A 27,434-nucleotide genomic window follows, 5' to 3' on the forward strand; every position below is an offset into this window, starting at 1 on the left:
ATCGAGTGTGTGGGTCCTGTACCTCCTGTAATAGGAGTGAAGGGGGGGGGGGGGAAGTAGGGGGTTCCTTAATGCCTTCTTGAAGATGTCCCCGATGCTGGGTGGCTAGTGCCCATGATGAACTGGGCTGGGCTTGCAACCCCCTATGGACTTTCCTGATCCTGTGTGGTAGTCCCTCCGTAGCAGACAGTGATGCAACTTGTTAGACTTAGATTAGATTAGATTCAACTTTGTTGTTATTGTACCGAGTACAGATACAAGGCCAAATGAAATGCAGTTAGCATCGAACCAGAAATTCAAAGCATAGTGTTATTTACAAAATAACTGCGAATAAAAGATAAGTGCTACAGCACACAAATATAGAAGTACTGAGACAGTACAGTGTGGGTGCAATACTGCTTAGTGCTGTGATGTGAGGTTCAGCAGGGTCACAGCCTCAGGGAAGAAGCTCTTCCTGTGCCTGCTGGTGCGGGAGCGGAAGCTCCTGTAACGCCTACCAGATGGGAGAAGAGTAAAAAGTCCATGGTTAGGGTGAGATGCATCCTTGATAATGCTTTTTGCCCTGCCCAGGCAGCGTTTATAGTAGATGTTCTCAGTGGTGGGCAATTGGGTGCCGATAATCCGCTGGGCAGTTTTCACCACACGCTGCAGTGCTTTACGGTCTGATATGGGACAATTGCCATACCACACTGAGATGCAGTTGGTGAGTATGCTCTCAATTGTACTGCGGTAAAAGTCCGTCAGTATCCTGGGACAGAGGTGAGCTTTCTGATGCTCCGCAGGAAATAAAAGTGTTGATCAGGATGGAGGAGTACAGGGACACCAAGGAAATTGAAGCTTGATACACGCTCCACTACAGCTCCATTGATGTAGATGGAGACGTGATTGTGGCTCCTAGCATGACTGAAGTCCACAATAAGCTCTTTAGTCTTATGGGTGTTAGGGCCAGGTTCCCCACAGTACATCTGTAAAAATTTGCGAGAGTAGTTGGTGACACTCCTAATGAAATATACCCACTGTTGGGCCATCTTTGTAATTGGGCCCAGGATAGATCTTCAGAGATGTTGACACCCAGGACCTTGAAAGTGCTCAGCTTTTCTACTGCTGATCCCTCGTTGCTGACTGGTGCATGTTCCCTCAACTTCCCCTTCCTGAAGTCCACTATCAGTTCCTTGGTCTTTCTAATGTTGAGTACAGGGTTGTCGCTATGACGCCACTCTACCAAACGATCTGTTTCATTCCTTGTTCACTTCCTCATCATCATTTGAGGTTCTGCCAACAATAGCTGTGTCATTGGCAAATTTATAGATGGCGTTTGAGATGTGCCTAGCTGTGTAGTCATGATAGTAGAGCAGTGATAGTAGAGATAGTGTCCACAATAGCATAATAACTAAAAAGATAATTTACAAAACATTGTACGTATCTTTCATTTAGTTTTCTCAGATTAATGATAGTTATGAAGTAAATTTCAATACACAAGCATAAAGCAAAATATTTGTGAATCAAACGGAATTGTATAACAACCAGATTTTCACTTTCTACATTACTGAATCCTGCACTTAATTCCAAATTAATGTAGAAAATACCTCAGCTGCTTTGGAAGGATTCAATGGTCCAACCCTGTACATTCTGACCCAGTTTTTAGTTCTGTGTAAATATTGTTTCTGCACTACTTGCTAAGAAATCTGCTTGAAATTAGATGTATAGTAACTCTTTACATGAAAGGTTGCAGGCTGCAGTTGTCACCATTCCGACCGGCATTTAAATTGGAAATGGATGGATATTTATCTCCTCAAAAATAGCATGGAATGCTAGCTGTGTCTATTGTTACAATTCGAGTGCATTTATGAATTTATGTAAATTTAAGTATTCTGGGAGGGAAACATAAGGCTTGTTGATCTTGAAATTACTGGAGAATTCCAGCATTGTGCAGCAAGCCACTGGCACTTATCACCCAGTGGCCTTTGGACTATCATATGAAAGCTGAAGTCCCCAGCCTGCTGGTCATCGTTCTGTCAACAACCAAAATACTGCAGATGGTGGAAATCTAAAATAAAAACAGAAATGCAGGAAATACTCAGCAGGTCAGGCTGCATCTGTGGAAAGAGACACAGAGTCAGCATTTCAAGACAAAACTCGACTGTGCCTTGGCATTGGACTCGTTGCAGAATCAAATGGCAGTGCAAAATTCCCCATCTAGAGGATCAGTTCACTGAACCAGGTTAGATTTATAGCAAGAACAGTGAGTCGTTTTATGTCAGTAAGCGGAATGACTGCTTAAGTATAAGATCATCTACACTTCAATTAACTAAATTTAATTTAGTTATTTTGAAATGTAAGCAGTATTTTTTTGCAAATTTCAAATCATTGTTAATTTTTTAACTTTTCAAAGCTTTGAGTGATTCGAAATGCAGCAGGTAAACAGATTCATTCATAGTTTTTCATAGCCAGCAAAGTCCCCAGCCTAGTTTTCACAGCTCTCAATGGTTTTCACCAGATGTTCAGTAGGCAGTGTGTGTTTCACCCATTCTCCACTCCAAATGGGCATGACAGTCTTGAGTAGCAAAATCTTAACTATTCTGATGATCTGGTTAATTAAGGAATGGCTTTTCCTGTCATCAGAAGTACTATGTATGATTTTGCATTCCTTTTTTATAGGAAAGATATAATTAAGTTGAAAAGTGTGCAAAGGAGATTTACAAGAATTATTGGCAGAACTCAGGAGTCTTAGTTGTACGGAGTGACTAGGCAGGTTCGGGCTTTATTCCTTGGAACATAGGAAACTGGAGAGGTGACCTTATATAGAGTGTATAAAATAATGTATAATATGATGTCTTGATTGGCATGGATATGTTAAGCCAAAGGACCTGTTTCGTTGCTGTATCTTTCCAGAATTCAATGATCATTTCTTCATTTTTTTTTTTGCAGAATATTTTTATCTTTGAAAATTTGATAGATATTCAACGCACCTACAATTTTCCAGTGGAGATTGAAGTAAGTCTCGTCAGTTATGTGTCAGGTTCGGTGGTTTTTGATAAATGGGGCATTTGTGTCAACGTCATCGCCAGGCAACTTTGGCTCAATGCTTTGGTTCAGTGCGGGAGGAAAATGAAGGACAGACAATCAAACAGTATAAATTAAAGCAAACAACGTTTAAAAAGGCATATAAAAATCAAGATATTCAAGTTCAGCAATCTTGTGTTATAATCTGGAATGAAGAATCTTTGAGAGCTAATTTATTTTTCCTACTTTAAATATACTAGTAAGGTGGTAGTTATGGAAATAGAAAAGGCAAAGTGCAACATATAGTGCAAGGTATTTGGCCTTGATATGGAAGTATTTTACAAATGTTAAATGTTCTGTTTTAGGTCCCAGTTGAGAAGAAAAAAAGGTATTTTGCTATTCGAAAAGAAGCTCGAGATGCAGCAGAGGGTGATTCAGGTTTGTGTGAAATTTTATATAAAATCTAGATTTTGGGGTAAATTAGAATGGCACATTTAAATAAATCTTTCCAATAAATGGTAATATTTATTTTCTTGTGATTTTAATCCTTTTCTGTTGTGGGATTATAAGAAAATATCAAAAGCAATATCAGTAAAGAACCTGTTTCTAGTATTGTCATAATTTGTAATAATAACTTCTCAATATCCCTAATAATGTTATGAATAATACAGACAAACTCCATGTTATGGGTTGTGTCCCTATAAAATGGTCTGTATCATAACTTTGAAGTAACAGCTGGCATCCATTTAACTTGAATCCTTAATGATTATGAACACTTCTATCATGTCTCCTCACATTCTATGTCTGCTTAATTCAATCTTTCTTCATAGTTCATACCCTGCAGACCTGGAGTGAGTCTAGTCACCCTTCTCTGGACTCTCCAGTGCCTTCACATCCTCACAAAATATGGAGACCAAAATTGTACACAGTATTCAAGGCACATTATACAGCTTAAGGAGAATGCCTCTAGACTTGAACACTGAGCACATTATCTAGCCCGATATTCTATTAGCCTTCCTAATCACTTCTGTGCATTGTCTAGATGTTGATAGTAATGATGACCAGGACGCACAAACCCTTCTCATACAGTGCACTTCCGAACTCATAAACCCCATTCTACTTCCTACGTGTATTATTTTACATTTAAATTTCATCTGTCATTTATAGGAGTTGGGATGTCATGTTAAAATTGTACAAGGCATTGGTGAGGCCAAATTTGAAGTATTGTGTACAGTTCTGGTCACCAAATTATAGGAAAGATGTCAACAAATTAGAGAGAGCACAGAGGAGATTTACTAGAATGTTACCTGGGTTTCAGCACCTAAGTTACAGAGAAAGGTTGAACAAGTTAGGTCTTTATTCTTTGGAGCGTAGAAGGTTGGGGGGGGACTTGATAGAGGTATTTAAAATTATGAGGGGGATAGATACAGTTGACGTGGATAGGCTTTTTCCATTGAGAATAGGGGAGATTCAAACAAGAGGACATGAGTTGAGAATTAAGGGGCAAAAGTTTAGGGGTAACACGAGAGGGAGCTTCTTTACTCAGAGAGTGGTAGCTGTGTGGAACGAGCTTCCAGTAGAAGTGGAAGAGGCAGGTTTGATTTTGTCATTTAAAAAAAAATTGGATAGGTATATGGACAGGAAAGGAATGGAGGGTTATGGGCTGAGTGCAGGTAGGTGGGACTAGGTGAGAGTAAGCGTTCGGCACGGACTAGAAGGGCCGAGATGGCCTGTTTCCCTGCTGTAATTGTTATATGGTTTTCTTTCTTTTTTTCTTTTTAAATCTTTTTATTAATTTTAAGAAAAACATAGTTGAAATATGAATACAAAGCGTTTGAGAGTACATAATTAATAGTTTAAATAGACAATCAGATATATAATAATCAATATATAAGGCCTCCCAAACTCATAGTATTTATGTAAAAAAAAACGAAAAAGAGAAAAAAAAACCCCAAGAAAAAGAGAAAAAAAAACTACCGTAACCAACATGGGCCATTATATAATGTTAAATATATACAGTAGTGCCAATAACTCCGAACCTCCATCCAAATAATTAAGGATAATAAAAGTAAGGTTTAGGATAAGACCATTTAACTCATATGAAAATGTTGAATAAATGGTCTCCAAGTTTCTTCAAATTTAACTGAAGAATCAAAAACCACGCTTCTAATTTTTTCTAAACTCAAACAAGAGATAGTTTGAGAAAACCACTGAAATACAGTTGGAGGGTTAATTTCTTTCCAATTCAGTAAAATAGATCTTCTAGCCATTAATGTAACAAATGCAATCATTCGTTGAGATGAAGCGGATAGACGATTATTATCTATCATTGGTAAACCGAAAATTGCAGTAAAAGGATGCGGTTGAAAATTGATATTTAAAACTCTTGAAATAATATTAAAAATATCTTTCCAATAATTTTGTAAACAAGGACAAGACCAGAACATATGAGTCAATGAAGCAACATCAGAATGACATCTGTCACAGGTTGAATTAACATGAGAATAAAATCGAGCAAGTTTATCTTTAGACATGTGAGCTCTATGTACAACCTTAAATTGTATTATGGCATGTTTAGCACAAATAGAGGATGAATTTACCAATGATAAAATTTTTTCCCATTGCTCAGTGGATATAGGACAATGCAATTCTTCTTGCCATTCCTTCTTAATTTTTTCTGATACATCTGGCTGTACACTCATAATCATATTATAAATGATAGCTACTAAACCCTTTTGACAAGGATTGAGGGCTAAAATTCTTTCTGTAATGTCCAATGGACATTCTTTCGAAAAAGACTTTAATTCATTATACAAGAAATTTCTGACTTGCAAATATCTAAAAAAATGGGTTTTAGGTAAATTATATTTATTAGATAGCTGTTCAAAGGACATAATGTTATCATCCAAAAACAGATCTCGAAAACATGTTATACCTTTTGTTTTCCATAAAAGAAAAGCTTGATCTATAGATGAAGGCCGAAAGAAGTAGTTAGATATTATAGGACATGACAGCATAAACTTATTCAAGCCAAAAAATTTACGAAGTTGAAACCAAATTCGTAATGTATATTTGGCTATGGGATTAGTTATCTGTTTATTCATTTTGAATAAAGAAAAAGGAAGTGAAGATCCTAAGATTGAAATCAGTGAAAAATCTTGCACAGATTTACATTCCAAATTTACCCATTGTGGGCAAGCAGCTGTAGTCGATTCTTGTGTCCAGAATATTAAATACCGTATATTAACTGCCCAATAGTAAAATCTTAAGTTTGGTAGAGCCAAGCCACCCTCCTTCTTAGGCTTCTGTAAATATTTTTTGCCTAGTCTAGGATTTTTGTTCTGCCACAAATAAGAAGATATTTTAGAGTCAACAGTATCAAAAAAAGATTTAGGAATAAAAATTGGTAATGCTTGAAATAAATATAAAAATTTAGGTAGTATTATCATCTTAATAGCATTAACTCTGCCTACCAATGACAAAGATAGTGGAGACCACCTAATAGCAAGTTGCTTAATTTGGTCAATTAAAGGTAGAAAATTAATTTTAAATAAATCTTTATGTTTTTTAGTAATTTTAATACCTAAATAAGTAAAATAATCTGTAACAATTTTATATGGTAAATGTTTATAAATTGGAACATGCATATTTAATGGAAATAGTTCACTCTTATTAAAATTCAATTTATAACCAGAAAAGTTACTAAATTGAGCGAGCAAAGAAGAAATAGCAGGAATAGATCTTTCAGGGTCAGATATATATAATAACAAATCATCCGCATATAATGATACCTTATACGTCGTCTCCCCACGGGTAATACCCAGAATATTGGGTGATTCACAAATAGCTATAGCCAAAGGTTCTAAAGCAATGTCAAATAGTAAAGGACTTAAAGGACAACCTTGCCTTGTACCACGAAATAGCTGAAAAAAAGGGGATCTTTGATTATTGGTAAAAACCGAAGCTAAGGGTTTATGGTGTATTAATTTAATCCATGATATAAATTTTGAACTAAAATTAAAATGTTGCATTGTATTAAATAAATATGGCCATTCGACTCTATCAAATGCTTTTTCGGCATCTAAAGAAATGACACATTCTGGTATTTTAGATGAAGAGGTATAAATAATATTAATTAATTTTTTAATGTTAAAAGATGAATAGCGATTTTTAATAAATCCAGTCTGATCTTCAGAAATAATTCGAGGTAATATATTTTCTAATCTAATAGCCAAAATTTTACTAAAAATCTTAAAATCCGTATTCAACAAGGATATAGGCCGATAGGATGCGCATTCAGTAGGGTCTTTATCTTTTTTAAGAATTAAAGAAATAGAAGCTTCATAAAAAGATTGTGGTAATTTGCCTATACTTAATGCATCTTTAAAAATTTTACAAAGCCAAGGAGACAGTGTGGAAGAAAAAGATTTAAATATGGTTTTGTATTTATCTGCCCACATCTGGATTTTGTTTAGATCTAACTGTATTGGTTCTGCTGCCTGAATGTATTCAGCCCATCCCCCCTCATTTTGTGTCATCGACAAACTTTACTAGTTTATTGGTTATGTGCTTATCCAAATCATTAATGTAAAGTAAAAACAGCAAAACCGACCCTGCAGAACCCCACTTTTAACAACATCTTGGTGTGAAAATGATCCTCTTTACCATAACTTGTTTTCTGTTTTGAAGCCAATTCTGCATCCATTCGCACATCTTACTCTGAATCTCTACTTTCTGTAATTTGATTACTAACCTCTTGTGGGGTACCTTGTCAAAAACCTTCTGAAAGTGCAAGTAAATGATATCAACCACTCTATTGTTATTGCAAGTTTTAGTTGCCTCTTCATAGAGTTGACCCATAATGGCTTGTTACTGTGCTGTATCTCTAAATAAAATAAAATCAATGTGTAAATGTGACTGTAAATGCACAATTATGATCTCTATGATCTCCTATCGATGCAGAGAGCGAGGAAACATTTTTGAGAGGAAGAGACCAGAAAAAAGTCTTAAGGACAAATTAGCCGGATGGATGGATAATGAGGATTTCTAACAAGGAAATGTTAAAGGAGAAGTCTACGTTTAGGAAGATTTACAATAATAATAGGAAGATTTAGAGAGTGAGCAAAACTGCTTTAGCTCACTCTCACTGAAAGCTTGAGGTCTCAACTTTTCTTGGGCTTAGAGTACATGGTAGAATTTTGCACAAGTAGTAAAACTGAATATTGAAGGTGGTTCCACTTCTGCACCAGTCTTTGTGTGCGCAGCATTGCATGCATGGTGAATCCATTTGGGAATTCAGAAGACGTGTCTAACTCCAGCCTGTTGTTGATGACCCTTCTCTTTATTCAGCAGAACCCCATTATTTGTCCTCGCAGTCATACATGGTTGACAGTAGTCTCAGTGAAGAAATGAGTCAGTTTGACTTCTCTACTGGTGTTCAGAGCTTCTCGTATAACTCTCAAGATCCCACGCTGCCGATGGGACGTTCCAGAAAGAAGGTAATCATCAGTATTGGAGTAAATTATCAGAAATATATCCTCACCAATTTTTAAGTTTTTATTTGACAAAATTACTGCATCAGATAGGATGAGTTCATTTGTTTTCATCTGCGATATAATTTATTTGTTAAATACAGTATTTATTCCATCTTCTAGTTATTTTTAAGTAGTTCAGGTTTGTGGTTTTGATGGTAAGTTTCACAGTGTAATAATTTCCATTCTGACTTCTGACACTTGAGTTGTTCCTGAACTGTACCACTCATAAGATTAGTGTTGTGTTGAGCACGGATTTGACATTTCTACTGATAGTCACTCTGTCATTCTGTACTTCCATTATGAAGGTAAAGTATCATTTTGTTGGTGTATGTGGAACCCATGTAATTCTGGTCATATATATCTAGCCAATAATATAAAAATACACGTACAGGTTAGATTCCTAAACGAATTTCAACAGCCAGAATTGCATGACTGATGCTAATCTGTTTTCCCCACCCTATTCGCATGCTGCTTGAATTTAAAACATTTGGACAAATATTTTAAAATATTTGTGCTGCAGCCGTCCAACAAACCAATATACAAATGGTTCCTAATGACCTCAGGTACAAGGTCATTATGTTTATTATAAGAGAGTTCAGGGCAGAAAGCTTGTAATAGTTCTGTGCCCAAGAAATTCTTAAAACTCATTAATGGAAGCCAGTCATGAAATGCTCCTAATTTCTTCCATCTTCATTATGATCATTTGGGAGACATGACGTAGATACTATGAATATACAATGCCTTGCAAAAGTATTCAGCCCTCAATCCTTTATTCATATAAACCAGGGATTTAAGCGCGAAATTTTATTTGTGAATCACATGCTCCAGTAGAGCCTAAAAATAGGGAAAATGATAAAGCATGAAAAATTAAAAATTCAACAACTGAAAGGTCTGCCTTTCATCCTCCTTTACTGAGGACTCAGTTGAACCACCTCTTGCAGCTATTCCATTCTTTCTACGTAAGTCTCTGTTAGCTTTGCACAACATGATGGAGCAACATTTGTCCATTCCTCCTTGCAAAATTGCTCAAGTTGTGCCAGATTAGTTGGGGAGCAGCAGTAGGCAGTAATCTTGAGGTCTTGTCAGAGATCGGGTTCAGGTTGGGCCACTCAAAGACGTCAATTTTCTTCAGTTGAAGCCATTCCATGGTTGTTCTGGCAGTGTGCTTTGGGTTGTTGTCCTGCTGAAAAGCGAGCTTCCTTTCTGGCAGAGGCTAGCAAGTTTTTATCCAGGATCTCTGTACTTAGCAGCATTCATATTCCCATCAATACTGACCAATTTCTGGTCCCTCCTGTTGAAAGCATCTCCATAGCATGAAGTTAACGTGCACCATACTTTACAGTAGGCATGGTGATACTTGGCAGATGCACAGTATTAGATTTACACCACATCTACCACTTTTAAAACAGCCTATCCTTAACTATAAAGACTTTGCAAACGTCACATAGATTTATGCCTCACGTACCGCTTACAGTTGAAGCCAAAAAGTTCCGCCTTAGACTCATCTGACCACAGGACCTTCTTCCACACCTATACGGTATCTTCTGAGTGATGCTTTGCAAAAGATGTGCTTTATTTTAACCAGGTCTTATTCCTTGTCACTTTTCCATAAATACCCTGTTTGTGCAAAGCCTTCGAGATTGTGGAGCCATGAACTTCATCTCCAGTTGCAGTCACTCAGTTCTGCCGCTCATTCAGAGTGACTGTTGCCATCACAGTAGCCTCTCTTACAAGTACCATTCTTCTCCACTGACTAAGTTTAGAGGGGTGGCCTGACCTAGGCAGTGTGGCTTTGGTTTCATATTTTTTCCATGATGGATTGCACTGAGCTCCAGGGTACATTCAGTGCCTGTGAAGTGGCCTTGTACCCCTCTCCAGACTTGTGCTCCTCTATGTTCATTTCCCTGACTTGCCGTGAATGCTCTTTTGTCTTCATTTTGGTTTGATCGGTTGAAAATCTACCATACAATTGGACCTTACAGGGAGAGAGGGCATTTATTCAGGTGATTCTCCAATTTTCTACATCAACAATTTGGGTGAGTTGGTAGGATAGTATGCAGGATTGCACCTGGGGTAAGTTAGCAGAGTAATTACAAAGGGGATGAGTACCTTTTTAGCCTCACAATTTTGGTTTTTAATTTTTAGTAAATTGTTGACAGGTTTTGAAATTTTTCTTTTGATTTGACATGGTCCACAATATTTTGTAGATTAGCTCAAAATCCTATTTCATTATATTTTAAATTTAGAAAATGCAACAGCAAAATGTGAAAATAGTTGTAGAGGCTTTAATACTTTTTCAAGGCATTGTAAAAATTCCCAATGAATACTATCTTATATTTACTGCCATTGAAGAACAGCCCTCAGTCTATGTTGTGAAGGGAGTAATGGGTCCTGATGAATGCTGACAAGAGCTGATTCATCAATGTAGGAAGTAAATTTGACTGTAGGTTTGAATAGTTTAAGTACTGCATCTGTTTTAAATGTTGTCAGAAAAAAAGCAAAGTATAAACTCTTCAATTATAAATTGCAACTGAAAGTTTATACTGTAGTAACATCTGAAATAAGATAAAATTCCCTAGATTAACTTCTGAATTCCTGCAGGACTGGATGGAATCGGGTATTGTGCAGAATAATATCGTGGAGCTCGAGATGGATGAAATGAACCAGCACGAATGTATGGCAACCATGACTGCTTTGATCAATCACATGCAGAAAATGAACATCACACCAAAACCTGAAGAGGTCAGGAAATAAATGTTTTAATGTAAGCAGTTTACTTCGTTAGATGGCAAACCGTAAAGGTCATTAAATTGTTGTCTGTACCTAAACAGTTTTCCAAAAGGGCGTCAAATAAAAAAACAAAACTTGCATCCATATCCACAATATTTCCAAGCAAATTGCAGCTAATTAATTGCTTTTGGAGCATAGACACAACAGACAAGTATGGCAAACAAGAGAAAATCTGCAGATGCTGGAAATCCCAGCAACACACACAAAATGCTGGAGGAACTCAACAGCTCAGGCAGCATCTATGGATAAAAGTAAACAGTCGATGTTTCGGGCTGAGACCCTTCTTCAGGACTGGAGAAAAAAGATAAGGGGTCAGAGTAAGAGGGTGGGGGAGGGGGAGGAAGAAACAGAAGGGTCTTAGGTGAGGGTGAGGTAAAGAGCTGGGAAGTTAATTGGTGAAAGGGATACAGGGCTGGAGAAAGGAGAATCTGATAGGAGACGACAGAAGGCCATGAAAGAATGAAAAGGGGAGGAGCACCAGAGGGAGATGCTCGACAAGTAAGGAGATAAGGTGAGAGAGGGAAAAGGGAATGATTATGAGCACTAGGGTTTTACAGGTAACTGAGATTATGAAACTTATCAAGCTAGGTTAGGCTCGCTAGCTACAGCACCTCCTTACTGGAATTAGAAGGCTGAATATGCTGATGCTCCACCCTAGGAGTTCATGGGATAAAGTATGGAGAGTCTTTAATGGCTGCCTGGCCATCAATGTATGGCTGAGACCCTGTACCCAGAATGACTTATTAGCAATTAACAGGAAGCAAAGATAGCTCAAAGGCTTGTCTCTGTCAAACACCAGTAATCTTTCTAATAGTTTTTAATTTTCTTGGGTACTTGGAGACATTTGTAATTGTTTTATAATTTTAAAATATAATGAAAAGTTTGAAAAATTAAATACTCTGATTAACTGTAAACTAAGTAAAACATAAATCAGCTTTCAACCTGAAGGTTTTTCTTATTAATCTCCCTGGTACAATATCTCTTCAATTTGAATGCAGACTGTGATGCTGCAGCAGTTTTGGCTGGTGTAGGGTCCAAGAGGGTTTTCGAGGTAATGTTGAGGTATTGTGAAAAGATGACCTCAGATTTTGAAAGTTTTCATTGAGTATTGTATCACAGCCGAGAGATCTTCACAACTTCGGAAATGCATTGGAATGTCTGGTTAGGTTTTGTGCATCATTTTATTGAATCCTCAGTCTTCTGACTTAGATGCAAGCAAAGATGGTGCAATTTAAAATTTGGAAAATGCTGATTTTATTTCAGGTTTCCAGCATCTGCATTTTTATGATTTTCAGAACTTAAAATTCTATTGACTTGCAAAATCAGATAATTTAAATTCCTGGGTTCAACATTAAGTTGATTTTCTTGCAATCTTTCCTGCACAGAGTAAGGCAGCATGTGAGCTTCCACCATGGATGAAATTCCTGCATGGAAAATTGGGAAATCCTTCAACTGCCTTAAATATCCGACTCTTCATTGCAAAGCTCATCGTTAACACTGAGGAGGTCCTAAATTTCTTTGTTCTTTCTTACTTGTGATACTTAGTTTATAAATTTATTTCTCTGTAATATTTTCCTAATCATTTTGAGACTTTTTCTGCTGTTCTATAGAGCAAGTAAGTTATCTCCAAGTGTTTGCCTGTACAAGAAGTCACTAAAAATAGGTATTTTGACTTGCCATTCCTTGAAGTATTGTTTCCCCTAATAGGCCCACTGGAGAAACAATGCTATAATTCTGTTTTGTAACATTTAAAGAAAAAGTGAATTAAGTGTATGTTAGAGCATTAATTAAGGATCAGCCATGATTGAATGGAGGAGCAGACTTGATGGGCCAAATGGCCTAATTCTGCTCCTGTGTCTGGAAAATTTGCAGTGTGGCATTAGTAATGTCTTGAGTGTACTAGATTAATGAAGTTTTACTATATAATCCAGTTTTTTTCAGCCCATTAATATGGTGAAATATTTCAAGTCAAATTCCAATCTATTGTTTCTGAAAACCTAAGCAGGCCCTTTGATTTGCAGTTCTGGACTACGGGTCTAAATGTATGAATAATTTAGCAAAGCATTCTGCTGCTCTAACTTTAAATGAGAGCACAAAATATTTATCTTGTTAATCTTAGCAATTCTAGCTTTTCTTGAAAGTTTTTTTTTCTGAATCCTCTTTTATTAATGTCAATGAAATTTGATTGCTTTTTAGATATTCCAGCCATATGCACAGGAATGGCTGGGGCCTTTGCTCCAGTTAGTGGTTTCTGGTAATAATGGAGGTGATGGCATTCATTATATGGTGGTAGAAATTGTGGTTACTGTTTTGTCTTGGACAAGTGTGGCTACCCCAAAGGTACAGCAACATCTTTCATAGATCCATTTCATAAGCTTAGTGCTAGTAAAGAAACAGTTTTGGTTATGAACAATTATCACACATTAATTGTAATGTGTAATTGTGTGAAACTGTATTTTTTTCCAATTACAACACAAAGCTGTATTATTTTCTGTAGAACTGTATTCGATTTCAGTTCCCATTTGTCAATAAATAACTTCTATGAATTAATGTATTTTGGCAGAGGTAAAGTAATGCCCATTAAATTTGTGCTACCTTTGTTTCTTGCTTTATTAATGGGGGAATTTAAAAAGTGATTACTAAATGTATAATGGTGGCTTAATCTCAACATTCTTAATTAAATGCAAACTGGGGACTTTGAAATCCATGCAGAACTTGAGATGTGAAGACCAGTATGTAGATTAGGGTTTGGTCATTTTCTGTAACCCATCTACGGCATTGTCGACTCTCTACGTGGACCCTCCAGGTATCTCAGAACCGGATTCTAGGATTTCAGTGGTTAGAAAGGTCAGGAGTCTCTTTCACTGTGGTTTGATCTAGTGGTAGCAGAGATATGGTCCAATAAGGGAAAACTTAATTTATTGTTTTTATTTAGGGAAATCTGAAGAATGAGATCCTGGCAAATCGCTTGCTGGAGTTTCTGATGAAGAATTGCTTTCATGAGAAGAAGGCGGTGTTCAGGCACAACCTGGAAATCATTAAGACAGTAGTTGAATGCTGGAAGGATTGTCTGTCTATCCCTTACAGGTGAGCAGTGGGCTTGACAACAGAATATCCTATGGACTTGACGTTTGACAAGAAGGGGCTTTGCAGTGGAGCAGCTGATAGAGTTACTACCTCACAACTCTGGCATCTTGACCTTTACTACTTCCTATGTGGAGTTCACACATGTGAATGTGTCGGCTTCGTCCTGCTTCCCAAACACGTGGTTAATTTGCCACTCTAAATGGTCTCTTGTCCATGTAGTGAAATAGTAAAATCTGAGGGGAGTTAATGAGAATGAAGGGAGGATAAAATGGGAATTATTGTAAATGTGTACTTGATGACTGGCGCAGGGATGGTAGGACGTTAGGTCTGTTTCAGTGCTGTATGAGTCTATGACTAAAACCAACTGATTTAATCCCTCCCAACTCACAGGTCATAGGGAATAATGAAGCAGAGGTAGAATTTATTCTAGAAATGTTTCAGCTAGAAATTGTGATAGATGTTTGAACCAAGCTTAATACCAGAAAAAAACCTGTATTCGTATTATGTCTCTTGCAATCTTAAGATGTTACCGTTGCTTTATAGGCAATGAAAGGCTTCTGAAAATTAGAAAATATGATCACAAAAAAGGGAAAATCAAATTAATATGCACAAAATACTAGAGGAACTCAGCAGGCCAAGCAGCATCTAGGGAGAAGAGTAAACAATTGAGGTTTCAGGCTGAGACCCTACATCAGGACTGGGGAAAAAAGGGGGAAGATGCTAGGAAAAAAAGGTGGGGGAGGGGAAGGGAAGGAGGCTAACTGGAAGGTGATTGGTGAAGTCAGGTGGGTGGGAAAGGTCAAGGGCTGGAGAACCCTAGGAGAGGAGAGTGAACAATAGGAGGAGGGGACCCGGGGGAAGTAATAGGTGAGTGAGAAGAGGTAAAAGGTCAGAGAGGAGCTTAGATGAAGGAGGGAGGGGGAGGAATTTTTTTAAACAGAAGGAGAAATCGATGTTCATGCCATCAGGTTGGAGGCTTCCCAGATGTTGCTCCTCCACCCTGAAGATTGTTTTATCTCGGCACAGGAGGAGGCCACTCTCAGGTTGGAGGAGCAACGGGAATGGAAATCGTTTTTAAACTGTTAGCTACCCTCAAGTCCTGCTTGTGGCGGATGGACAGCTCTACACATTGAAAGAGCTTCCATAATGTTATTAAATCCGAATGTCTGATATACACTGGTGGTGAACCCTGCAGAATTTTCCTTATTTCTGCATAAATATGATCTGAAATGTGATCAGATCTGCACACAAGTCCTAAAGCAAGATAAAGAGAACCCAAATAAATAAATAACACTAAAAACAATATACTTCATTTATTTATGAGAAAATGATCCAATATTACATGTATTTGTTGGTAAAAGTATGTGAACCTTTGCTTTCAACAGCTGGTGTGAGGCCCTTGTACAGCAATGACTTCAACCAAATGTTTCCAGGAACTGTTGATCAGTCCTGCACTTTAGGCCGTTCCTCCTTACAAAACTGCATCAACTCTGGCATGTTGGTGGGCTTCCTTGCATGAACTACTAGCTTCAGGTCCTTCCGCAACATTTCTATAGGATTAAGGTCAGGACTTTGACTCGGCCATTTCAAAACACAATTTTTCTTTTTTTTTAAACCATTCTGTTCTGATTTACTCTGATCTTTCAGGTCATTGTCTTGCTGCATTATCCAACTTCTATTAAGCTTCAGGTAACGGACTGTTATTCTGACATTCTCCTGTAAAATGTCAGAATTTTGATTTAATTGTTCCCACAATGATTACCAGCTATCCAGGCCCTGAGGCAGCAAAGCAGCCCTAAAGCATGATGTTCCTTCCACCATGCTTCACAGTTGGGATGAGGTTTTGGTTTTGGTGTTGGTGTCCAGTGCCCTTTTCCCTCCAAACATAGCAATTGTGCATTTATGCCAAAAAGTTCAATTTTTGTCTCGTCTGTCCACAGAACGTTGTCCCAGAAGCATTGTTGAACATTCAGGTGGGCCTTTGCAAACTTGAGATACGCAGCAATGTTTTTTTGAGAGCAGTGGTCTCCTCCATGGTGTCCTTCCATGAACACCATTCTTGTTCAGTGTTTTCGGATAGTGGACACATGAACAGACACTTTAGCAAGTTTACAGGTCTTTTGCTGTTACCCTTGGGTTCTTTTTCACCTTCTTCAGCGTTGCACATTGTGTTGTTGGTGTGATCTTTGCAGGATGCCCATTCCCAGGGAGAGTAGCAACAGTACTGAGTTTCCTCCATTTGTGGACAATTTCTCTTACTGTGGACTAATGAACACTCAGGTCTTTAGAAATGCTTTTGTAGCCTTTTCCATCTTCATGCATCTCTACAATTCTTCTAAGGTCCTCTGAAAGTTGTTTTGATTGAGGCATGGTGCAGATCTTTTGTGAGAAGAGCAGGCTCTGTCAGGAACCTTGTGTGTCTTTTTTATAGGGCAGGGCATCTCTACACCCCACACCCCCAATCTCATCCCATTCAAAACACAGATGGACAGAAATTTCTTCAGCCAGAGGGTGGTGAATTTGTGGAATTTGTTGCCACAGGCAGCTGTGGAGGCCAGGTCGTTGGGTGTATTTAAGGCAGAGATTGATAGGTTCTTGATTGGACATGACATCAAAGGTTATGGGGATAAGGCCGGAAAATGGGGTTGAGGAGGAGAAAAAAAGGATCAGACTCGATGGGCCAAATGGCCTAATTCTGCTCCTATGTCTTACGGTGTTATGGTCTCATTGATTGGAACACCTTGTGTAGAAGGCATTACCCTAGAAGTTCACATGCTGTTTCCAACAAATGTTGGATCATTTTTCTCAATGAATAAATGAACATGTATAATGTTTTTTGTGATAATGAATGACAGAATTTGTTTCCATTCTCTCCACATGTAATAATAGTTTAATTTATAAGTCTTAAGCAGTATTGCTATCTTTCATTGGACTTACTGTGGAGGTATGTTTACCATAATGTATTTTCTAACTTATAATAATAATAACACTTATTTATAGACCACATTTCATGCAAATGATGAACATCAAAATATGGGATAAAGTGTAAAAGTGGAAATAAAAGACAAAAAGATATTAATTAAAAGCAAAGTTACCTACTTGGGGGGAAAATTAATAATAGAACCTTTTGTTACCCAGGGATGTCCTGTGCAGGAACAAATGCGTTAGAAAAATTAAAAGTTTTTGTTAACCTGAGGTACTTAAGTTAAAGTGCAATATTCTGGCACATAACGTTCATTGACATACGTATAAAATGTTTGATTATGTATATTTTTTAACATTTTAAATTGTCGATCTATATTGTACAGCTTGATCTTTGATCGATTTGCCGGAAGGGATCGGAATTGCAAAGACAACTCTGTTGGCATCCAGTTGCTTGGCATTGTTCTTGCCAATAACTTACCCCCACATGATCCAAAATGTGAAATTGACGTTGAAAGGTAAACTGAAATGTAGTTCATTAAAGTAGCAAACAGTCAAGCTTCTGAAAGTACATAATGCAGCGCAACACGTATGGCAGTAAAATCCATGCTTCATCATAGACTTTGCATGATAAATATATGTGTGTAAAGAGATAATCCGAAGAAAGTGCAAATTTTACTGCAACATTCATTCAGATTGCATGAACTATCCATTCTGAATGTCCAGTCATTTTTGAACTGTCCAAGTCGGATATAAACTGCCAATTGGATGTGTTTGTACTGCTACTTCTGATACCATGTTCTTTAGATCAGACCATTACTAGAAGATTTAGAAGTTTGTTATATACAGTATAGTTTAAATTTAAAAAGTTATATATTTAATTAGATGACGGGTATTTCGATCCCTTAATCAAAAGTTGTATCACGATTGTTTTTTCTGAAATTGATTAATGATCTAGCAGAATTGCAGGGGGATCAGGTTTGACTTCTAAAATTCACAACTTTAATTCTAAGCTTTTGATTTGTTGGAAACACCCTCTTGAATTTTGCTCAGAATTTATGTGTTTGCATGTCATTTTGAATGGGTCCTGACAAAGCAGCCTTCTATCTATTGGAACAAGAATGCTTTCAGTAGAGCAAAATTTCAAAATTTCCAAGTTTTGTTGCAATGTGAAGATAGACTGAGGGTTTGATAAGAAGCTTGTAAATTCCAGTTTCTTGCATTGCAGGACTTGGGTATTTGAGGTGAGGAGGCATTTAATATTAGCTCTTTCCTTTACTACATTTCCTTCCTTGTCTTTCCAGGATCTTACCCATTCAATCCCAGAACCATCACTGTTTTGTTTTCCTATCCTATATGTGGGTCTCTCCATGATAATTCCCTTGGGGTAGTTACAAGTCACAAAGCTAATGATGCCTAACCTTTTTGCTAGAAACAAGACCATGTCTAAGATTAGTCTTGATAGAATTAATAACCTTCTTGGTGAATTAGGTTACATTTACCTCTAAATGATATTCAACAGTTTAGTGCTTTACTACAGAATGGAAACAATTATCTATTCTGTGCCACTTGGCTTTGGCTATGGGCATTTTTTAATTGTGCGGAGTAAGATCATCTGCCAGAGGAGTTCTATAGAGACACTTGGTTACTACTTCAAAAGTGAATATTGATATTTTGGTGAGCATAGTCTAGTAAATGCAAGATAATTAATTTTGATGATCTACAGTATATATTTTCTCACTCTGTATTGATTGTCACAGGTAGCATTTCATTGTTTTAAGGTGTAGTTGAACTATAAGTTTGCTTTCTGTCAGATATTTCCAGAGACTGGTGCAAAACATTTCCTTCACAAGATACAAAGAGGTGTATGCCGCAGCGGCCGAGGTCCTTGGCCTTGTCCTTCAGTACTTAGCAGACAAAGTAAGCACCTTTACTTAAAATAATGAATACAACCTCTTCATTTTGATGAATATATATTAGAGCATAAGGATAGCATGAATATCGATTTCTCTTTCTAGTCTCTTACCTTTTCTCACCTGCCTGTCACCTCCCCTGGGTCCCCTCCTCCTTCCCTTCCACCTATGATCCACTCTCCTCTCCTATCAGATTCCTTTCTCGCCACCCCTTTACTTATCCTATCCACCCAGTTTCGCCTAAACCCTTTTCATTCTGGTGTCTTCCCCTTTCCTTTCCAGTCCTGAAGGAGGGTCTCAGCCCAAAAAGTTGACTGACCTGCTGAGTTCCTCCAGTATTTTGTGTGTGTTGCTTTGGATTTCCAGCATCTACAGAATTTCTCATACTTATGATTTGACCATAAAGTGTGTACTTGCTCAGTCGGACGTGTTGGGAACTCTAGATGTGGTTCTGGTCAGTGTAGTGTAATCATTGTTAAATGTGACTCTTGCATTGAAAACAGATAAGCCGGAAGTTCAGCAGAGTAGTGTCTAAAATAAATAGTTCTGACATTTCATTAGAAATGCAGCATCTGCTGTCTTTTTGCTTTCCCTTTTAAGGAGCTCATCAACTTTAATACTTTCATCAACACTGTCCCTGGGGGAGAGGGCAGTGAAGACACTGACTCAAACTCTTATATCATTACTTTTTCTATTGTGCATATGATTGAAGGTATTTTCTACTTGCATTTCCACCTGTCTCTTGGTGATAAATGTCACTCTAAAAGCCACTGAGAAATTAATGTGACCTATTAGCACACACAGATTCAGTGTTAAATTTTCATTATTCTTTCTCAACAAAGTGCCTAAATCCCAGTTCATTGCTATTTTACCGAAGTGAGGAAAGTAACAGTCTGGACTTGCTGGGGGTAAAGAAAGAGCAGTTCGATATACACACGGCACCAAGTCAGTGATGCCTGCATGTATATGAAAATCCTGAACATAGAGCGGATCTTCTGCTCCCATGTCAGATTTCTCCCAGAGATTGTAACAGAGTGTAAACTTGAAGTAGTTTCCCAGCCCTTTTGAGAGGTTATCCATTCAGTCTGTGCCTGATTATACCTGGTGCAGAAACAGTTGTTCACTTACTGCAGGGCAGAGGAAAGAGTGCAATGTATCTATGTAACAATCAGATACTGTTTGTAGTAATGGTGGTAACATAAGGGTAGTTTGCAAATCTGTTTTTTTTTTAAATTTTCTTGAGTGCATGAATTCCTCTGCAAAAGTCTGACGTGCATGTACTTGTTTGTCACTACAAGTTCTCTCTGTCTCTCAACACACACAAAATGGGTGGAGGAACTCAGCTAGTCAGGCAACGTCTATGGAGGGAGTCAGCATCTCTCTCGCTCTCCCGCTTCAAGTAAATTTTCTTTCTTATCAGTCTTATATGCTTTTCATGCTATTTATTATAATACTGTGAAAGTGCTGTTATCACGTTGAGTGCTTGTTAGTTCACAATGTTGTTGGAATACAGTATTCAGCAGTAAGTGCCATGCTTTTGTTTTCCAGAAAATTGATATTCCCATTCATGACACAATTGCTAAGGAACTGCAGCAACTTTATCTCACGAAGGAGGACAAGTTTATTGTGTGTTTGAGTAAGGTTGTGAAGCATTTCCCTCCATTTGCTGACAGGTAATGTTTAAAATTGTACGGCAGGCGAGTATTCTGGTGCGATTCCTACTTTTCTGGTTTAAAAGATCCAGCAGGGCAAACCAATTGTTGACAGTTTGATTTAACTATAAATTATATCATTCAGATTGCGTACAAAGTAATATCCGACTGCAAAGTGAGTTGTGGGCTGGCTAACAGCTAATTTATCCAGCATGAAGCATTTTGATGGATTCCCAATTTTCATTAATGAGGATATATTAAGTTCATTAGAATGGTGTGGATTGATGAATGTGACAGGGGCATGGAGTTTTTAGATTCTTTATGTTTGCACATATTGGAAGATTGCACGTATTATGTCCCTGAAAATGAAAGGTGTGCAAGACTGTACAGCCTGCTGTCATTACATCTTCTGTTCTGAATAAAGAACTGGCACCTGGAATCTTCAGTCTGTTTCTGCCTCTACAAGTGCCTCTGATCTACTTAATATTTCCAACATTTTTTCTTTTATTTCATTATAAGGTTTGTAAAAGTAGTTTTAATATCTCCCCTTTATCAGAGCATCCAACTTAAAGCAGCAATTTAGAGAGAGCCAGAGCAGAATCAGCAGATCAAACCACACTGATGGAGAGAGAAACAGTCACGGATTCCATAAACAAAAATAGGTGAAGTTAGAAACAAACAAGGTTTCAGGTGTCAAGAAACAGTGAGGGGATTATTGTTAAAATAATTTCTGTTCAGTGGTGTACTTTTGCAAACACTGGTGGTCGTGGTGTGATTATCTTTAGTAAACCTCTATGATCGTCTGTCTGATTTTTTTTTTCCTTCTAATGCCTGAGGTTCTAAAGTGTTTGGTATGACTTTGCATTCAAGGTTTATGAATGAAGTATTTTTCCTGTTACCCAAGTTGTATGGTGTACTGAAAACACACTGCCTGGAAGTGGTGATGTATCGAGCGGAAGATATACCTGATGTTTACTTACAGCTGAAGAGCAAGCATTTTGCAGAGATTCTGGGTCATCGGTGAGCTGGTGCACTACATCCTTTTACGCCTCATTAAAATCTCCGGTTTAGTATGCTGTTTTGAAAACTTACTTCAGTTTTTTTCTTCTCATGTTTGACATGAGAGTTTTGACTCCTCTGTCTTGGTTTGATGGTGTTGTGTCAGTTTTCTCCTGGATGGTTAACCTGTACAGTGTGTTTCTCCGTGCATCTGCAGAATCAGCACTAAGAACTGCAGTTCATTATCTCTCTGTGCCACTTCACATTAAGTGACTCAGTCACCTGTGTGATGAACACAGTACATTTGCTGCAGAGATGCTCTCCTGTAACATTTTCTGTGTATGTTTAAAAATAGCTTTAGAATTTGTATGATGCCTAATAAAGGCTTAAGTCAGTTTTAAACACTTACAACAACCGTAGCTAGTACATTGTTTTCAACATGGAATAGTGACAATAAACTCTCTTTAGTTAATGCTGCTGACTCTGATATCTTGAAACCAAAACTTTTTACTGTTTTGGAACTTTGTGCCAACCTGAGATGTCACTGAATTCTTAAAGCTGATTAGTGGCGGCGTACTGAATACAGAATGCACTCTCATAATTGCAAGTAAACCCTAACCAAATAAAACATTAAAATTTTATCTTAAAATTAGTTGCAGTTTTTTTCGTAAAATACCAAATTGTGCAAGTGTTAATAGTTAATATTCAAAGAAATATCGTGAAGTGATTCAGTAACTTTACAAGTAAAAATGGTTCCTTCTGCTATTATTTGATGTATTCTTTGAATACTAAATTTTTGATTTATGGTGGCCACAAGGGCAATATTTGCAACATGCCACCATGTTGCCTTGATCACAAGCCTTAATGAAAAGGAATCACTGAGATTATATAACCATATAACAATCACAGCACGGAAACAGGCCATTCCGGCCCTCCTAGTCCGTGCCGAACTCTTAATCTCACCTAGTCCCACCTACCTGCACTCAGCCCATAACCCTCCACTCCTTTCCTGTCCATATACCTATCCAATTTTACCTTAAATGACACAACTGAACTGGCCTCTACTACTTCTACAGGAAGCTCATTCCACACAACTATCACTCTCTGAGTAAAGAAATACCCCCTCGTGTTTCCCTTAAACTTTTGCCCCCTAACTCTCAAATCATGTCCTCTCGTTTGAATCTCCCCTACTCTCAATGGAAACAGCCTATTCACGTCAACTCTATCTATCCCTCTCAACATTTTAAATACCTTGATCAAATCCCCCCTCAACCTTCTACGCTCCAATGAATAGAGACCTAACTTGTTCAACCTTTCTCTGTAACTTAAGTGCTGAAACCCAGGTAACATCCTAGTAAATCGTCTCTGCACTCTCTCTAATTTATTGATATCTTTCCTATAATTCGGTGACCAGAACTGTACACAATATTCCAAATTTGGCCTTACCAATGCCTTGTACAATTTTAACATTACATCCCAACTTCTGTACTCAATGCTCTGATTTATAAAGGCCAGCGTTCCAAAAGCCTTCTTCACCACCCTATCTACATGAGACTCCACCTTCAGGGAACTATGCACTGTTATTCCTAGATCTCTCTGTTCCACTGCATTCCTCAATGCCCTACCATTTACCCTGTATGTTCTATTTGGATTATTCCTGCCAAAATGTAGAACCTCACACTTCTCAGCATTAAACTCCATCTGCCAATGTTCAGCCCATTCTTCTAACCGGCATAAATCTCCCCGCAAGCTTTGAAAACCCACCTCATTATCCACAACACCTCCTACCTTAGTATCATCAGCATACTTACTAATCCAATTTACCACCCCATCATCCAGATCATTTATGTATATTACAAACAACATTGGGCCCAAAACAGATCCCTGAGGCACCCCGCTAGTCACCGGCCTCCATCCCGATAAACAATTATCCACCACTACTCTCTGGCATCTCCCATCTAGCCACTGTTGAATCCATTTTATTACTCCAGCATTAATACCTAACGACTGAACCTTCTTAACTAACCTTCCATGTGGAACTTTGTCAAAGGCCTTGCTGAAGTCCATATAGACTACATCCACTGCCTTACCCTCGTCAACATTCCTCGTAACTACTTCAAAAAATTCAATAAGGTTTGTCAAACATGACCTTCCACGCACAAATCCATGCTGGCTACTCCTAATCAGATCCTGTCTATCCAGATAATTATAAATACTATCTCTAAGAATACTTTCCATTAATTTACCCACCACTGATGTCAAACTGACAGGTCTATAATTGCCAGGCTTACTTCTAGAACCCTTTTTAAACAATGGAACCACATGAGCAATACGCCAATCCTCCGGCACAATCCCCGTTTCTAATGACATCTGAAAGATCTCCGTCAGAGCTCCTGCTATCTCTACACAAACTTCCCTCAAGGTCCTGGGGAAGATCCTGTCAGGTCCCGGAGATTTATCCACTTTTAAATTTCTTAAAATTTCATTATCATGTGATTCATTATCTATGTGATCCTAGATTTGTTCTTCTGTCTGTCCTGTCATTGCTCATCTCATCGTGGACATGATGAGACCACTACACCTCTGAAGGAAGAGAAAAGCTTGGAAATTATCCAGGGTGTTCAGATATAACAGTTACTCAATTATCATTTGAGTTCAGGACATATGGGTCTGGCATACTTTAATTGCTGAATAATCTGCTCATTTAGTTCGCTTCATTTTAGTCATTTGACTCATTTTAGTCATTTGTAAATTAAACTTTAATCATTTCTTGCTTTAAGGGATGAAGAACGGCAGAAAGTTTGTTTGGACATTTTGTATAAGATTATTGCCAAACTAAAGCCAATGGAACTGAAAGAATTGGTCAGCTCAGTGACGTCGTTCATTTCCCATCCATCTCCTATTTGCCGAGAGAGGATGTACGATACTCTGATGTGGATACATGATAATTACAGGTATGGAAATGATAACTAAATAAATCTAGATAATTAAATAATCTGCCTCAACAATAATGGTTCGTCATTAAGGGCTACATAATTGAAACATGATTGAAGTAAGTATTCTGTGGAACTTAATGGTTAATATCTAACGTGGTTTTCTTTTATAATTTTAATGCATTGGATTTTGTAATAATAAATCTTTTTACGGAAGCTTCACAAAATCATGAAATGGAGGAACAGTACGTTTTAATCTGTTTACTGAATACATACGTCTACAAAATAGTGCATTAAAATATTTTAAATACAATTTGATATCACAACCATACCTAATAGTCATTTTTTCAGATTTGTAAACAAATATTAATTTGCATCAGTAGCAAATCTAGAGTGGAGAATTATAATGTAAAGATCCATTTGTCAGGAAGAACCGGAGCATAACAAATAGAAAATGCTGCTTGGAAATTTCATGGAAAACTTTAGGATTTCACAGAAAAGGTGAAGCTCCATATGATGTACTTGAGTCATCAGGGAGATCTTGTAAGAAAAACATATAATAAAATCTAAGAGTTCAAATTATTGGACTGAGTGAGAGTGGCGGGAGAGATTGAAATAATTGTTTAGAAGGTGTTTCTCGTTTGCACATCTATAAGCAGTGGTTGGTAAATTGATCATTAAAACTCTGGGACTGTCAGAAATACTGAGCTGGATCGCTGTGGTTCCTTTAGGCAAGTAACGTTGCCGTCCTTGGAGACACAACAGAGTACAGATGCTGAAATCTGAAAATAAGTAGAATTCTGGGGGAGCTCAGCAGGACAGGCATCATCTGTGGAGGCAAAGGATGGTTGAAATTTCAGGTAGCTGCTCTGATTCAGGACTGATGTAGGGTTTGTTAAACACCAGTTACAGCATGGATATCATGTGCAAAGCTGTCTCAGTGGCTTTTCTACAAAATGCATTACAAATTAAATCAAACCGATTACTGATTCATTCGTCTGTTTGCAATCAACAGCAAAGGGTTGCAAGTTGCCAACACTTTCTCACTGGTAACCTCTTCTGCTCTCAGCTTATGTTCCACTAGGACTATTTATGGCCAGGGTTGAATGGAAGCTGCCATTAGGTCAGAATTTTAGCACTGTAGAACCAGCTAATGTAAGGACCAGCTAATAAATCTATTCAAATGTGAAGTATTTTAAAATCAGACACAATTGCAAAACTGCTATTGGATACTTGGGCTGAGTGAATAAGAATGTAAAATTGCTGAGTTGGGTGTGTCAAATGATATTGAGTGTTTCTTCTCTACTAATGAAAATAAAACCAATCACGGAGCTTGCACGTGAACTTAAGGCAGAAGTAGAACAATTCAAAATATGCATGTTCAAAATTACTAGCTGAGGAAACTCACTCCTCCCTCTATCCTGTCCCCCATCCTACCTATGTACAGTACTGTGCAAAAGTCTTGGGCACATATATATGTAGTAACTTAATGTATTGCACTGTACTGCTGCCACAAAAATGTACATTTCATGACATATGAGTGATGATAAACCTGATTCTGATATGGGTCTCTATCCTGGAATGAAAGTGGGAAGAGGGCAGGGAGAAGGGAATCATGGTTGGAAACAGGGGGGAGGGAATGGGAAGCACCAGGGAAACGTTCTGTAGTGATCAATAAACCAATTGTTTGGAATCAAATTACCTTGCCTGGTATCTCAGGGCTGAGTATGTCTGTGCCCCAGGCACCTCCACTCCTTCTCTGACAGCTGTCCCACACCCTCTCACAGCGCTGCACCATCGCTATTCCCAACACCCTTTGCTCCTGCCAGATTTACAGACTTGCTGTCTGCTCACGTTGACAAATGCAGTATTGTGCAGAAGCCTTTGGCATCCTAACTATATATATCTGTCTAAAACTTTTGCACAATACTATAAGTTTGTTGTTGTACAGTAAAAAATAATTAATAAACTGATTAAATATTATAAATCTCCTTCCCCCTCTGCAGGGATCCAGAGAGTCAATCTGATCCTGATTCAAAAGAAATATTCATGACTGCAACAGATGCATTACTTCAGGGACTGACTGATGAAAATCCTGCTCTTCAGTATGTAACTAACTCATCTACCAGAATAAAACATTGTTAATATTCATCTGTAGTTCTCAGTATTGTTTACTTTTAGAAATGTAGATTTGAAAGATTTTCATTTGTTTTCAGGTTGTATGTCAGAAACTTCTGGAGTCATGAAAGTAGAATTCCAGTAGCCACCTTTGAAAGAATGATGGCCATTCTTGGATCGTTGTACTGCAACAAAATAGAGACCGAGTTCCTCAGTATAGCTACCAATGTTCTTCTTGAAATGACAAGCCGCAGCCCTGATTACTCCCGAGAGATGTTTGAATATCCACTATCTGAATGCAAGTTTCAGGTAAATACAAGAACTTTGTTGTCATTGTTAATCTTGATTTTGCTTATATAACTAATTTAATTTCTGGAAGATGGTAAATGGATAAGTATTACAAAAATGCATCATTTCAATTAATAGATAAGCTTTGCAGGCTCCTAATATAGAAATTCATAAGTATTTACGATTGCAGGCAAA

The 27,434-nt window shown here is 37.7% G+C and overlaps 1 protein-coding gene and 1 long non-coding RNA gene across 2 annotated transcripts in view; one reads left to right on the forward strand and one right to left on the reverse strand.

Moving 5' to 3' along the window:
- The window catches only part of prkdc (protein kinase, DNA-activated, catalytic subunit), a 236,238-nt gene that overhangs the window by 118,779 nt on the left and 90,025 nt on the right, over positions 1–27,434 (forward strand). The window contains exons 44-57 of the mRNA XM_073042713.1: positions 2,929–2,994; positions 3,369–3,441; positions 8,353–8,501; positions 11,139–11,279; positions 12,713–12,832; positions 13,524–13,667; positions 14,263–14,414; positions 17,723–17,854; positions 19,151–19,256; positions 20,798–20,922; positions 21,772–21,921; positions 24,681–24,854; positions 26,840–26,938; positions 27,050–27,260. Coding sequence (XP_072898814.1) covers positions 2,929–2,994; positions 3,369–3,441; positions 8,353–8,501; positions 11,139–11,279; positions 12,713–12,832; positions 13,524–13,667; positions 14,263–14,414; positions 17,723–17,854; positions 19,151–19,256; positions 20,798–20,922; positions 21,772–21,921; positions 24,681–24,854; positions 26,840–26,938; positions 27,050–27,260 — 1,842 coding nt within the window. The remainder of the gene's footprint in view (positions 1–2,928; positions 2,995–3,368; positions 3,442–8,352; positions 8,502–11,138; positions 11,280–12,712; positions 12,833–13,523; positions 13,668–14,262; positions 14,415–17,722; positions 17,855–19,150; positions 19,257–20,797; positions 20,923–21,771; positions 21,922–24,680; positions 24,855–26,839; positions 26,939–27,049; positions 27,261–27,434) is intronic.
- The window catches only part of LOC140726411 (uncharacterized), a 63,619-nt gene that overhangs the window by 33,952 nt on the left and 2,233 nt on the right, over positions 1–27,434 (reverse strand). The window lies entirely within an intron of this gene.

Source organism: Hemitrygon akajei, chromosome 1, assembly GCF_048418815.1.
Source record: "Hemitrygon akajei chromosome 1, sHemAka1.3, whole genome shotgun sequence".
Classification (NCBI taxonomy): domain Eukaryota; kingdom Metazoa; phylum Chordata; class Chondrichthyes; order Myliobatiformes; family Dasyatidae; genus Hemitrygon; species Hemitrygon akajei.